The sequence below is a fragment of the Nannospalax galili genome, unplaced genomic scaffold (genome assembly GCF_000622305.1).
Source record: "Nannospalax galili isolate Female #2095 unplaced genomic scaffold, S.galili_v1.0 scaffold9, whole genome shotgun sequence".
NCBI lineage: Eukaryota > Metazoa > Chordata > Mammalia > Rodentia > Spalacidae > Nannospalax > Nannospalax galili.
In genome coordinates this window covers 7,432,871-7,446,782 of record NW_008360332.1, presented here as the reverse complement: position 1 = coordinate 7,446,782, position 13,912 = coordinate 7,432,871, and the positions used below count along the sequence as shown (strand labels likewise).

General features: G+C 37.6%; 1 protein-coding gene across 2 annotated transcripts in view; it reads left to right on the top strand.

Annotated features, from left to right (window-relative positions):
* The window catches only part of Col24a1 (collagen type XXIV alpha 1 chain), a 354,563-nt gene that overhangs the window by 67,585 nt on the left and 273,066 nt on the right, over positions 1 to 13,912 (top strand). For both annotated transcript variants that reach the window (XM_029560281.1, XM_029560280.1), the window contains exons 8-12: positions 364 to 408; positions 5,446 to 5,499; positions 6,589 to 6,633; positions 7,328 to 7,381; positions 11,538 to 11,582. In XM_029560281.1, coding sequence (XP_029416141.1) covers positions 364 to 408; positions 5,446 to 5,499; positions 6,589 to 6,633; positions 7,328 to 7,381; positions 11,538 to 11,582 — 243 coding nt within the window. The remainder of the gene's footprint in view (positions 1 to 363; positions 409 to 5,445; positions 5,500 to 6,588; positions 6,634 to 7,327; positions 7,382 to 11,537; positions 11,583 to 13,912) is intronic.

Genomic DNA, 13,912 nt, shown 5'->3' with positions numbered 1-13,912 from the left:
AAATTAAACTCTGTTCAATCGAAATGCTTAACTTTAATAAGAAATATGGAGACTGTATGTGGCTCCATGGTGCAATGGATACCATATTAGACTTATGGAGACTGAAAAAATAGGGAGAATCTTGTGTTGATGAGGGAAATCAAAGTGGTGATAAAAAGCAAATTATGGGCCGAGGGTGGCTCAGTGGTAGAGTGCTTATTTGTCTAGCCTGTATGAGACCCTGGGTTCAGTCCTGGTTCCGTCCCCAGTATTAAGAAATAAAACAAAACAAATAACCCAAGTAAACTTAGAACCTAGTTTAGTTATTTAAATGCCTCATATAAGTTGATTTACTGTGGCGTATCTTCACTTACTTCTTTGCAGGGTCTCAAAGGACATCCCGGGCTCCCAGGTCTCCGTGGTGAACAGGTAAATACTTTCTTTAAAAGACTTGCATCTTCTCCATGAAAGTGACAGACACTGAGAGACTTGAGAGTCTTTCAGCTTTGGTTCTTAGTGCTTTTCAAGTCTATGTAGAACAAAGAAACAAAACCTTTAAACTGACCAGCTATAGGTTATTTTCAGAAAGTGGCAACATTTCACTATTATTCCCTTTCTTCATTTGCCTAATATGTTCCAGATTAGCAGTTCTTAAACTTCTGTCATTCACAGCTCTGCATGAGAATCTTATAAATGCTTCACACACTTTCCCCCAAAAAATATATATCCATACACATACCTGATTTTTCATTCAATTTTAGAAACTTTTCTGTTCCCTAAAACCATTCGACATTTCAAGCTAGAATTCATTGCTTTCAATAGTACACATATGTACTATTTGAAAGTCAAAATAGTTTTGAAATTATATAATGGCACATTACAGCAATGCCTGAACAGAAACAACCTGATTCTTAGCATCCATTTCAACCAAGAGTGGAACCTCAGCCTTTCTGAGAACCTGTTCTTTCAGAGTTCTCCCAGAACTGTGCTCCAAAACCAGGCCTCAGTTTCTCTCTATTTAAATTGTGCATCAGCATCAATGGGGAAGGAAAAGAGGAACTTGTCTTATCTAGTCTTATTTGGCCCCTGCTGACCTAGAGTATCACACACAACAAACAGATGCTATCAGTCTAATCCCACCTGTTGTTTATAATGTTAATGGGATAATTCATTGCTTCCAATGATATGCTTCCTGAAGTGCAACCACACACACACACACACACACACACACACACACACACACACATTATTCTGGGTCAAGAGCAAGGAAGGGTCATGAGTGGTTAAAGCTGTATGTTTAAGTCACAAGAGGAGCCCAAGGCCTAGGTAGCTTGTTTATGTTGTAACATTTTGTAAACAAGATGAACTAGCATTCTGGAAGTCATTCTCATAAGGTAATGGATACTGTTATCAATGATTCAACATCCAGCCTCAGGGGAAGAGGACCCAAAGAGAACTCCAGGTTCTCTCTCCAGGTTAATCTCTGAAGGAAATAGACAAATGAAGAAGCAAAGCCAATTTTCTCATTGATTCACTTTAAGTGGGATGGTATGCTGTGTCCAGCCCCTGAGGCACAAGTTGTCAAAATTACTAAATTACTTTTGCAAGTTGAATTACTGCTGGGAGGTATGTGCTTTAGGCTTCCAGGCTTGCTGCAGCCTACTTCTCCCTCAGTCCTTATGACAAACTGAGAAATTATTCCTCCAAACTACAGTTTATGGAATAAAAATATTTATTGGGCTTGCTAACAGAGCATATGATGGTAGTGAGGGGTACTTACAAAGAATGAGCACCCTTGGGCTTTTTTCTTTCTCTACATTTCAGCCCGGCCCAGTTGCTGGTCCAAGATGGCAAAGTGCCCTCTTCCTCCCCTGCTTCCCCTGTGTCTATCCTTAGTCCCTCCCCCTCACACAGTTAAGGCTGACTGATTGGGTGGGAGGGGTGACTGTCTCCCTCTGCCCTTCCCTTCCTACTGAGAGTCTTAGGTTCCAACCAGTTTGAAGTAATCGGGGGAGAAGCTAGAGAAGAAGACATCCATCTGTTGTTGGTCATTCGGAGGACAAGCCTATCCAACAACTTGACACGGCAAGGACAGCATGTATCTGTAACAGGTCCAGTCTTGGCGTCCTGAAGATCAGACAAGTGCTGAAAAGCATGTGGATATTTACAGGAGAGAAATATGAGAAGGGTGATGGGAATTAGCCCCTTGGGAGAAAAAAGAAATCCCTAGAATACTGCTTTGGCATAAATGTGTGGATTCCAATGAAGGAAACCTGATACTTCACAAATCGGTGAAAAAATAGCCATGTCATTTCTCACAACTGCTCAATTTGTGATTCTGCTAGGATGAACATTATTATTCTGAAGGTAGGATACCAATTAGGGAGTCTAAAATCAGTTTTAAACACTATAAAATATGCGCTGGGTGATAGCTGGGTCATAAAATGCTTATCATGCAAACATGAGGACCTAAGTTCAATCTTCAGTACCCCTGTAAAAGTCCTTAGGTGAAGACAGGGATCCCTGGATCTTGCTGACTAGCTGACTACATGGTGAGCCTCAGGTCTCAGTGAGAGAACTTGTCTCAAGAAATAAGGTATATGGCTCTGAGGAACAACACTCAAGGTTGAAATCTGGTCTCCACATACATACACACATGTACACTCCCACACACCCCCACATATGCAGACACGCACTCACACATGTACTCACATACACAGACATGCACTCACACATACACACAAAGACTGGAAAAGAAGAGTCAAATTTGTGTTAACTTTGAGGAACAACTAAAATATTGCATTTCAATTGTGGAAACACTGGACATGAAATAGAGAATAATCGATTTACTAAGAACATTCATTTTGGGAATTTTGTCAACAAATTGGCCAGCAAACATTTAACAGGGCAATTATTTCATCTTGATTCTAGTCACGGGCCAATACTATTTGCCAAACGGTACCATTAACTGCAACTTACTGTATTTGCATATGCTAATTAAGTGAATACTCTTTTTATCACAGTTATCTCCACTCTCAGATAATCTCCTATGCTGTTCTGTTTTCTCCACACAACAATCTCATGGTCTGGTTATTACTATCCTATTTTGCTAATGAGAAAATTGCAATTGTATAGACCAGACCCATAATAGCAAGGCTGGGATTCTGAGTGAAGCTTGCCAACTCTGCACAGAAATTTCAGTGCTTTGAGTGGGATATAAGATTGGGACAAGCTTCTTAATTTCTCGATCCTAGTTGCTCAAATTAACATATTTTTTAAAATCCGTTTTTTAAGTGTAGTGTGAACTCAGCCATGGTGCTTTTGTGTTTCTGTGATTGTCATAATTTTTAGGGTGTAGGGGGGGTGGCCCACAGTGTGTTTGGGCCTTAGGAAGACTACAAGGGAAGTTGCTTGTTTGTTCTACCTGATGCTTGTCTAACACAGCAGAACTTAGACATGGAGTGAATTCTTTGTTTATGTCTGTGCAGCTGGGATATGTTAGATCCCTACATGTGAAAATTCATTCAGATTCAGATTGCCCCCATGTCCTGTAACAGATTTCCTTTTTCTTAAATTGAGTTCAGTTAAACTAATTTAGCTAGGAATGGTTGGCATTAGAGAGACAGGGACCTATGAATAAAAGCAGCCTCTTAAATGTGGCTCACCCTTTCCATCTTCATATCCAAATAAAAATGTTTTCATCCTCATATCCGAATAAAGGGTTTTGTGAATCTCCCAGCTTAGGCCTTTGTATTTTGGAATTGGTTGGAACATGAAAGAAGACAGTTATAAGTATACTGAAGCAAATCCCACACTTACTTGGAAGGCATTTCCTAAAGTGTTACCTGCACTTCAAACTCATGCTAGGGAAGTAGGCTTGGATAGTGGTCTCTGGAACCAGGCTCATCAACTTAAATTCTGATCCACCATGTACTAGCCATGTGACCTGCCACTGGTGGCTTAAAAATTTCATTCTTTTTTGCACATCTATGACATAGGAATAGTAATATCTATTTCATAGGGTTTTTTAACACATTGATTAAGGTAATATATACAAGAGGCTAGAGAGATGGCTTAGCTGTTAAAAGCACTTGCTGCTCTTGCAGAAATCCCAGGTTCAGGTCCCAGATAGCTGCTACATCCAGATAGCAGCTCACAACTGCCTGCAACTCTTAACTCCAAGGGATCCAGCATTCTCTTCTGGCCTCTGGGGGCACTGCATACATGTGGTACATATATATGCAGACATAAAATAAAAATAAATAAATCTTTTTAAAAAAGATTACATGTATATAAAGTAATTAGTACCTGGTACATGATAGATACCAATGAACATTTCAGGAATAAAATATGTAGTACAGATTAATAAAGTAATCTTTTATATATAAATACAATGTGCAATGCTCAGTAATTTAAAACATTTTTTATTGATTAGAGAACTTCATATAGTGTATTTTGATCATAGACCCCTCCCCCTCTTTATCCCCACCTTATAACCCCCCCCCAACTTCATGGGCTCTATTATTATTTGTCTTTTTTTTAAAGGCTTATCAAGTTTAATCTATGTTTCCCAAGTGCTCTTGAGTGTGGGTCTATCCCTTGGAGTCTGCTCAACTTACCAGGCATCACACCAGTAAGGAAAACTGACTCTCCCTTTCCCAGCATCTATCAACTACCAATAGATCCTCAGCTAGGATTGGGGCTTTCTGCCCACCTCCCCCATCCATGCTGGACCCCTGCCTGGCTTGGGTTTACACAGGTCTTGTACATGTTGTCTTAAGTATTGTGGTTTCATTTTGTAACTATCCTGTGGTATCCAGTCAGCAGTTTCCTTGCATTCATCTACCATCCCTGGCTCTTATAATCTTTCCACCTCCTCTTCCACAATGATCCCTGAGCCTTGGGAAGAGAGGGTGCTGTATAAGTGTCCCGTTTAGGGCTGAGCACACTACAGTCACTTGTTCTCTGCAAATTGACCAGTGGGTCTCTGTTTTGTTACTCACCATCTGTTACAAGAAGTTTCTCTGGTGAGAGCTGAAAGATGCATCAGTTTGTGGGTATTAGTTTAATATTATGGGAGTCAGTTTAATAATATGTCTATTTAGCAGAATTATAGCAGTAAGTTCTCCCCTATGGTCTGTTACTTGTCTAGTCACAGGTCCTTGGCCCTGATAACAATATCAGGAATAAACTTTATTATGAAGTGGGCCTTAAATCCATTTAGAAGGTGGTTGGTTCCTCCCATAATAGTTGTACCACTCTTTCACCAGTGGGCCTATTTTGCCAAGCCAGTTGTTACTGTAGCTTGCAAGGTTCACAGCTGGGTAAGGTTGATGGTTCCCTTTCTCTGTGCATTGCATTTTCTAGTAGTACTCAGTAATTTTATGGGGGAAAATTGTTCCAAACATCAAATTTGTTCTCCTGTGAGTTTGTTGTATTGTCTTATTGATTTATTTTTTATTTCAGGGGGTTCCAGGATTTGCAGGTGATATTGGCTCACCCGGCTACCCTGGCAGGCAGGTGCAGTGACTGTATTTACACTTTTCCTTTCAAGTTCCTCTTCATTAATTTGTCTTTTGATTTTTGAGAGTTTATGTTCAGAACAAATAATTTGGTTTTACTAAATGATGAATTACTTAGGCAGATAATTTCAAAATCAAAACTGTAAAAAGTCATTAAAAATTATACTGCAGAAAATTTTGATTCAGGAGCCTGACTTTTAAACATGTTTGATGAGCTATGCAATGGAACTTTCAAATTCAAAACACCCAGGAGGCTAATAAGATCTGAAAAGAGCCCCATGCTGATTTTATAATTCGTTCACTGACTACAATGAAGTGTTAAAGGTTCTCTATAATAACGATTATTTTAAAAACATATTAATAAAAACATGGGAAACAGTTGGGAGTGCTGTGTGTACCACCATGAAACATTTTCATCTGGACTGAATTCAGTCCCTCGTGTGGTTTTGAGAATCCATTCTCATCATTTCATATGTATTTTCTTTTCATTTCTTTTTCTAGAAACTTCCTGTAGACTAATAATAAATTGTCCTTCCTAGGTTTTCATAAAATGATTATTCCTAAAAATAATTAAATGTAGAATGGGACATTTATATCCTTAGCATCAATAAAAGAGAAATGAAAAGGTAAAAACTAAACCTATTGTTAACAAAATTAAAAGGACAATAATTTAAAGTTTAAAATGTATTCCTCAAGGACAGCTGGGGCTACAAGGAGACCCTGTCTCAAAAAGACAAAAAAAAAAAAAAAAGTTTCCTCTCTTAAAAATTTGCCAGGATATATTTTAAATTAAGTTTTAGCATAGATAATTTCCTAATGAGAAATACTTTAGTGAAAAAGGGTTTGCTGTACGTGACACTATATGTCAATGTATAATATTTGGATAACTAAAATATATTTGCATATGCATTCTGTGCAATACCTCTGGTTCTGAAATTCTAAAATTGTTGTTTAACAATTGTAGTTTTCTTTAGGTATAGAGGGTTCTGGATTTTATAGTTTTGAAAATGATGCCTCTTCATATTTTATCAATTTGTTAACTCCTTAAATGTAACCTGTCATGATGACCTTGCTTTGTTCACATTAGGGCTTAGTTGGACCAGAAGGTGATCCGGGTCCCAAGGGTGTCCGGGTAAGTAGGCATTTTCTTCAGTTTAAATGCTTGAACAAATGGACTGAAATACATGCAGTGCATCCCGTGTTTACACTTTTTAGGGGCTTTGAATTGTATGAAAGTTTGGTTTGAAAAGACCATCTGCACTGTTTTCATTTTTATGCAGAGAAAACAGTCTCATCACGGTCAGCTTTTCATCTTTGCTGTCTGTGTCCCACTCTGGGCTTTCTATCAGATGTATTAGAATGTCCTGTATGCACATATGCAGTATTATCTACATAGGAATGTATCCAAATCCAGGAAGTCGTGATGAAGTGGAGAAGCAAAGACACGTACAGTAATTTCCTGTCACTCTGGAATCATGCCCTCTTGTACTTCCTACAGTCTCCCATGCATCCAACGGCCTTATACTTCAGTGAACTTCATATGTATTCTCTGTTTTTCTGCCCCAGAGCATCAGTGCAGGAAAGGATTTGCTCTTGCTAATTTTTATTAGCTGCCATGTCTGAAGTCACAGCCCACACCCTTTTGTATCAATGAAAAGACTGACATGTAACTTCTTGATGAAAAGCAGCAACACAAGGGGAAATTCATGTTTTTACATCTTAAAAATTAACATTAATATATATAACATTTTAAGTACTCCTACTTAGGATTTTTATGGGGAAAATAGTAAAAGGAAATGATATAAAGATTATTTTCTTGCTTTAAGGGTTTTATTGGCTCTCCTGGAGAAGCAGGACAGCTGGGGCCTGAAGGAGAAAGGGTAAGGTTATTTCCTTTGAATATTACTATTCCTAAAGCAATTTCCTTATGGTTCAATGGGGGTCATAAACTCAGATATCAAGGTGATAATCTTACTGAGTGTGCAAGCCAGGCTTAAGAAAATTCACCTGTTAGAAAGACAAATAAGGCTTGTAAATCTTACTGAATTTTTATATGAAACATGATATAAATATATAAGGTTATATATTCTAGTTCAATTTAAAGTGCATGTTAAAATATTTATGTGTCTGATTATGAAATTGTTTTATGATTCAGTAATCTTTGAACACAAACACTTGATGGACCATGTGTTTTCTAGTGTAGTGTACAGTAAAGAATTTTGTCTCAGGAAATAGATTAGCTTAATTTAAGTAAAGGACACAGCTGCTTATAAATATATAATGCTTATGAATAAGGATAGTATCTTTATTTTTTAACTTTTACAAAAACTTTATTGAGAATTTCATACACGCATATAAGGTGTTTTGATCAAATCCATGCCCGCTCCCTCCCCTCCAACATTTCCCCCTCTGAAGAGGTAGCCCTAAAATATTTTAAGGATTAGATAGAAGCCCCCAAATACTTTTGGCATTTTGACATTTTTGGCCTTTGGAACAGATGTATTGCTAACAGGCCCAAGGACATTTTGACTTTTAGCCCAGAAATTGGCTACATTTCTTTGGGGTCTTTTACCCTGCCTAGCCAGTTCCTACCTCCTGTTCTTATCATGCCATCCTCTGAAGGGGTTACCCAAATTGCCAATAAGGAATAGGTACGCAGACCGCTCTGGCTTCTTCTGTGCTGAACAGGGATGCAGGGTGAGGTAACTGGAGTACCCTTCTGTGGGTCTATCTAAAAGTCTCCCAAATGGCATAACTCTTGTCTCTAAGGGAAGAAGAAAGTCCTTGAATCATGAATAAGAGATGTGAGGAGGAGAAGTAAAGGCAAGAGTAATTAGCATTACAAGTTCTAGACAGGGAACTAGAAAAAAGTAGGAACAGGGCACTTTTCAAATGTTCATATGAGAGTCTATTGGAGTTTCTTGACAAGGGCTTCCAAAAGCATCCCTCTATTGGGTTCTTCCTCATTTTTCTTTTGTCTTCCAAGGCTGGACTAGTTGGCTGGGAAGAGTGGCTGGATACTCAGGTGAGGGTCCAGTGACCCTGCTTTGGCACTCATTTAGTGAATGAGCACAACTGTCAACGAGCCCAATTGTGACTATGTTTAGTGATCAGGCTCAGCCAAAGTTGTGATGGTGGTAGTTATTTCATGCAGAAAGGACGGCTGTATAGCATCATCTTATTAAAAGGACCTGGAATTTTAAAGGATTTGGCTAGGAGCCACATATGAGGGTGAACATACGTTGTTTGTTTTTCTGCACAATGATTCTTTATCGATGAAGATACTGAGGTCTCACATCAGTGTCATCGCAATTAGTGCTATATGCAGTCTAAATAATTTCTCTTTGTATTCCTTTATTTATATTAGTATCAACTGACAATGGTAGAATTAAAAAATATTAATATATTGCTACAGAGTTTTAGAATGCTTTATTCAGAACTTGGCCTTTAACTCTATCTTTACAAGAATACAGTTCAAGCTAAAATGTTCATTTTTAGAAAGTGATTTTTCCAAATGAAAATGAACCATATACTTTGTTGAATATGCTTTTCAAATATATTGGTTTCGAGTGAGTGAATTAAATCACACTTCCATGTAATTAGTTGTGTATGCCTCTGCAGAGAGGAAATATTCAAAGAATGTAAATGTGCTATCCTGACAATTAGAACATCTGATCTTATTTGGTAAAACAGAAGATTTTTTTCCTCTGGTGAACCTAGCAAGATTTTTCTCCGTAGCAAAATATGCTATCAGAAGAAAACTGCAGCTAAGTCACTTCACCTTCATGTGACACAGCAAACTGATGGAGGAGATAGCCTGTTCATCATGCAAGGAATTGAGCAGTATCCTCCATTCAAGGGATTATGTTCAGTTCCCATTGTTAACAACTGCTGCATATGACACAGTCTGTTTCTAAACTGTTGGTGTGCAGTTAATATCTAACAAATGAGTTAATAAATAAATTTAAACTATCTGTCCTTGAAATTTATTGTCATCTTGGATGAAGGATCCTAAGCCCAGGGTTGACTCTGGTCTCAGGAACAGAGAGCTGTAATCATAATCACTTATTTGAGCAGTTAATGTGAAAATATCAAGCTTTTGGGATGGAGAGATGGCTCAGTGGTTAAGAGCACTGGCTGTTTTTGCAGAGGACCTGGGTTTGAATCCCAGCATCTACATGGCAGTAACTCCATTCCAGGGTATCCAACACCCTCTTCTGTCCTCTGAGGACATTGCATAACATGGGTACACTTACATGCAGGCAATACACTCATACACATAAAAAAAAAATAAATGTTTAAAAAAAAGAAAGAAGAAAATATCAAGTTTGTCCAATACATCAATATGAGGCTATTTCATGAGACTGTGCCTGTCATGTACTATGCTCTATTATTTGGATGTATCCAAGCTCTCATTAATGCCATGAATGGTAGAGCTAACTGGATGTTGTTACAACAATCACCCTTGGAAAAAGAAAGAAAAAAATCCCCTTTGAAAGTCAGTGTTGTGGCTATTCACAGTGATATATTCATACATATGTACACATTTATGTGTAAAATACAAATATATGGAAATGCTTTTATAATCTTGTTTGTGTTGCTAGGTTTCCTTCTGTGATTTAAGGGAGCCTGATTAAGTTTGAGAAAATAAATATCTACTGTTTTCTTTAAAAGTTAACTATGTTCTGTAAAGACACAAAACTGTAAAGAAATGAGTACTCTATTTCACTTCTGAATGCTTCTTTGATAGTCAGAAAGACACAAGTATGTATCAAATATTATAAACTTGAAAGTAAATGGGCAAATTTCAACCAATAGCATCTGCTGATGCATGTGTATATTTAATCAGTACCGTGCTACACGGTTCTGATAGAGTGCTTTCCCCTTGCCCTCCTCTCTGCCCCTTCATTTCTCTTTATTCCTCGCCCTCCTTCCTTCTCCCCTCCTCCTTTCCTTTGCTTCTTTCTCATCACAGGGATTCATTATGTTGCCAAGGCTAGCCTCAAATTCCAGGGCTCAAGCAATATCTTTAGTTAGGAAAATATCTCTGTGCAGACATGCCCAATTCTGAGCAATCAATTTCTCAGTGTCTAAGGATTATAAATTACTGTAATCTCAAAGTCATCTTATTAAGTAGGATGTTTAGACACCGATAAATAGATAATCAAACTCTTAATAACTTAAAAATTGGAAATTTAAAAGCTAACCATGAAAATAGCACAGAATTTACCAAATAGCTACACACACACACACACACACACACACACACATGCACACACACACACACAATGCTGTACACATTATATACATTAACTCCTTTAATACCCACAACACATCAAGTCCTTTTATTCTCATTTCCAGTTAAGAGAATGAAACATGAAAAGAAGGCAGCCTGTCCTTGACCATCTGCAGGTAGCAGCAATGGTTAGAATCTGGCCACAGGTACTCTGGCTCTAAACCCTGGTGCTTAAGTATTATGCTGTGCTGCTTTTTAGATGACCAGAAATACAAAGATTGCCAGCATCTAGGAACCAGATGATTTTGAGCACAGTGATAAAATTCTTCTCTCTGCCTTACCTCAATTGGTTTCACATGCAATTGGAAGACATCAATGCAAAGATTAAATTAACTTTACTGATATCCATCCAAAGAGGAAGGGAGACAGAAAGGAGAGCATCTATCTTGTTTTAGCTGCAGAAAACACGATGTTCCTGTTCATCTGGCTTTCCATTATTAGGGACTGCCTGCTTCTCATAAATATCTATCATCCCCAGGGACAGGAAGGAACCCATTTGGAAGCTTAGATGGTGGATCCATGTATGACATCAGGAACCTGTTTTGGAGAAGGAAAGAGGCTACTTCAGTTAATGAATATACTGAAGCTTTTTTTTTTTTTCTTTTAAAGCATCTTACTAGTTTATATGACAATTTATTTCTGGTTTTGGCATATTTCATTCATTGATATTCAAAAAAAAATCTCTACTACCCAAAGCATTCATTCAACAAATACTTACTTCAGACTTTTCTGTATTCTAGGGCATTCCTGGAATCCGCGGAAAGAAGGGACTAAAAGGAAGACAGGTAACCTAGTTCCTCTTCCTTGAGCTTCAATGTAGGCTAGTGTGATCAAAGTTTGTGTTTCGTTCTCACTTCTTAGAATGTGTGTGTGTATTTTTGCCTCTGTGACTGTCACCCATTAATTTTTTTCCACCTTAACATTGTACCAAATAATACTTGGGAACGTAAAGGAAAATTTAGCTTTAAAAATAACTCTGAATGTAATACTCCTAACTCATTTACTGTACCAGCAGAAGAAATTACTATGTCCATGGTAAGGAGCTAAAATGTCAAATGTACATGAGCAAGCTTAAAACATAGATGGAAACTTAGCTCTAGCCTACTTTTGCCTGACTAGAAGCCTTAGGTTCCACACTGAGGGGTCCAGCCTATTGACATGATGACACAGTGTTGTCATCTACCCAGGTCACGCATGAGAACTATACAATCAAGTAAGAACAAACATTGCAAAAACATCTCTTACTGTTTTAATTATACTTATAACTTTGTCTAACAGAATGCTGCCTAGACACCCCTGAGAGGCTCTTTATATTTTCCACGATTAAAAAAAACTAAGGAATGTGAATTTTCATATATAACACAGTAATTTCAGTGATAGGAGAAATTTTTATCATCATCTGATACCTGAATTCTTAATAAATGTGGACACTAGTCCAAGAAGCACCCTAGGTTGCCCTAAGTTAATACAGTTAATTAGATACCTTCCCTCCATCTGTGGTGTTTTTGTATTACAACTCAGATAAATTTACTGGTAGATATTCTGTGCTACACTATTTTCTACTGTCTATGAGAGCAAAAGAGATTATAATAGTTTGCTTATAATTTTGGTGTACCTGAATAATATCTTAATGGTAGTAAAAATGGGATACAAGTGCTTTGCAATATATTTTTCCTAAGAATCTAAATCTATTACAAGTATAAGTACATAATTTTAAAACAAAACTTAGTGACTTTTGCAAGATAATGAACAGTGTCGTCAAACAAAGACCATAGCAGTTGTCCCAGTTACAACCTTCTCAATATGGTTATTTGGGACAATTTTATAGCCATTTATGAATAAAAAGCCAAGATAGCTGTAACATTATGTATCTATAATATTAATATTATTTTGAAGTATTTTATCTTTTAAACTTTATAGTTTTCTTTGACAGTAGCTCAGAGTAAACAATAATGTCATTAGCATTAGGAAAATGAGGCTCAGAGATGTTAAAAGACTTCTCAGAATCAGTTAAAAGCAGTTAAGCCAAGAATTGAGCACAGATCCACTGACTGTAAATTTAGAAATTTCTATTTTCAGTCTATTTTTATTGCTTAGAAGAGGTAGGGTTTTTTTCTCATGATATTTGTTCAGAACAGGATAAATCTATTTGAAATGTACACTTTTTAAAATAACTTTTTATCTATTTTGTGTATGAGTGTTATGCATGTACGTAAGCACATGTAAGTACATTCATTTCATGCAATGCCCAAGGAGGCCAGAAGAGGGCGTTGGATGTACTGGAACAGGAGTTACAGATGATTGTTAGCTGATGTGTGGGTGCTGGGATTTGAACCCGGGTTCTCTGCAAGACAGCCAGTGCTCTTAACTGCTGAGCCATCTCTCCAGTCCCTAAAATTTCCACTTTGAAGATTTTTTTAGTGTATTGGGATAAACTTATCAAACAAAGGAATACAAAATAAGCTTTGAGTTTTGTTTTCCAGCATTTGTAATTAACTTTAAAACTGATCTTATTACAACAGCAGGGACCACCATTATCCCTGTCATCATTTTTAAATTATCAACATTGTTCTAAATATTCTATGTGTGGTATTATTTAATTATACTCTATTATACATGAATATATTGCTGTGATATATATATATATGTGTGTGTGTATGTGTGTGTGTGTGTGTGTGTGTGTGTGTGTGTGTGTGTCTTTTTGAGACAGGGTCCCCCTGTAGCCCCAGCTGTCCTGGAACTCACTATGTAGACCAGGCTGGCCTTGAACTCACAGAGATCCACCTGCCTCTGCCTCCCAAGTTCTGGGATTAAAGGCATGCGCCACAACGCCCAGCTGTTATTTATATTTTAACCCTCATCCACATACCCTACCAAAACACTTCTCTGTTTCTCACATGTCAAATTTCTAATCTAATCATGAAGATCTGGAGTTGTTCAAAATAGACAATAAATCAATCTCTCTCTCTCTTTCTCTCCTTTCTCTCTCTCTCTCTCTCTCTCTTCTTTCTTCCTTTCTTTGAGGCAGGGTCTCACTATAGCTTCAGCTGGCCTGGAACTCACAGAGACCCACCTGCCTCTGCCCCCCACCCCACCCCCCAGTGCTGGGATTAAG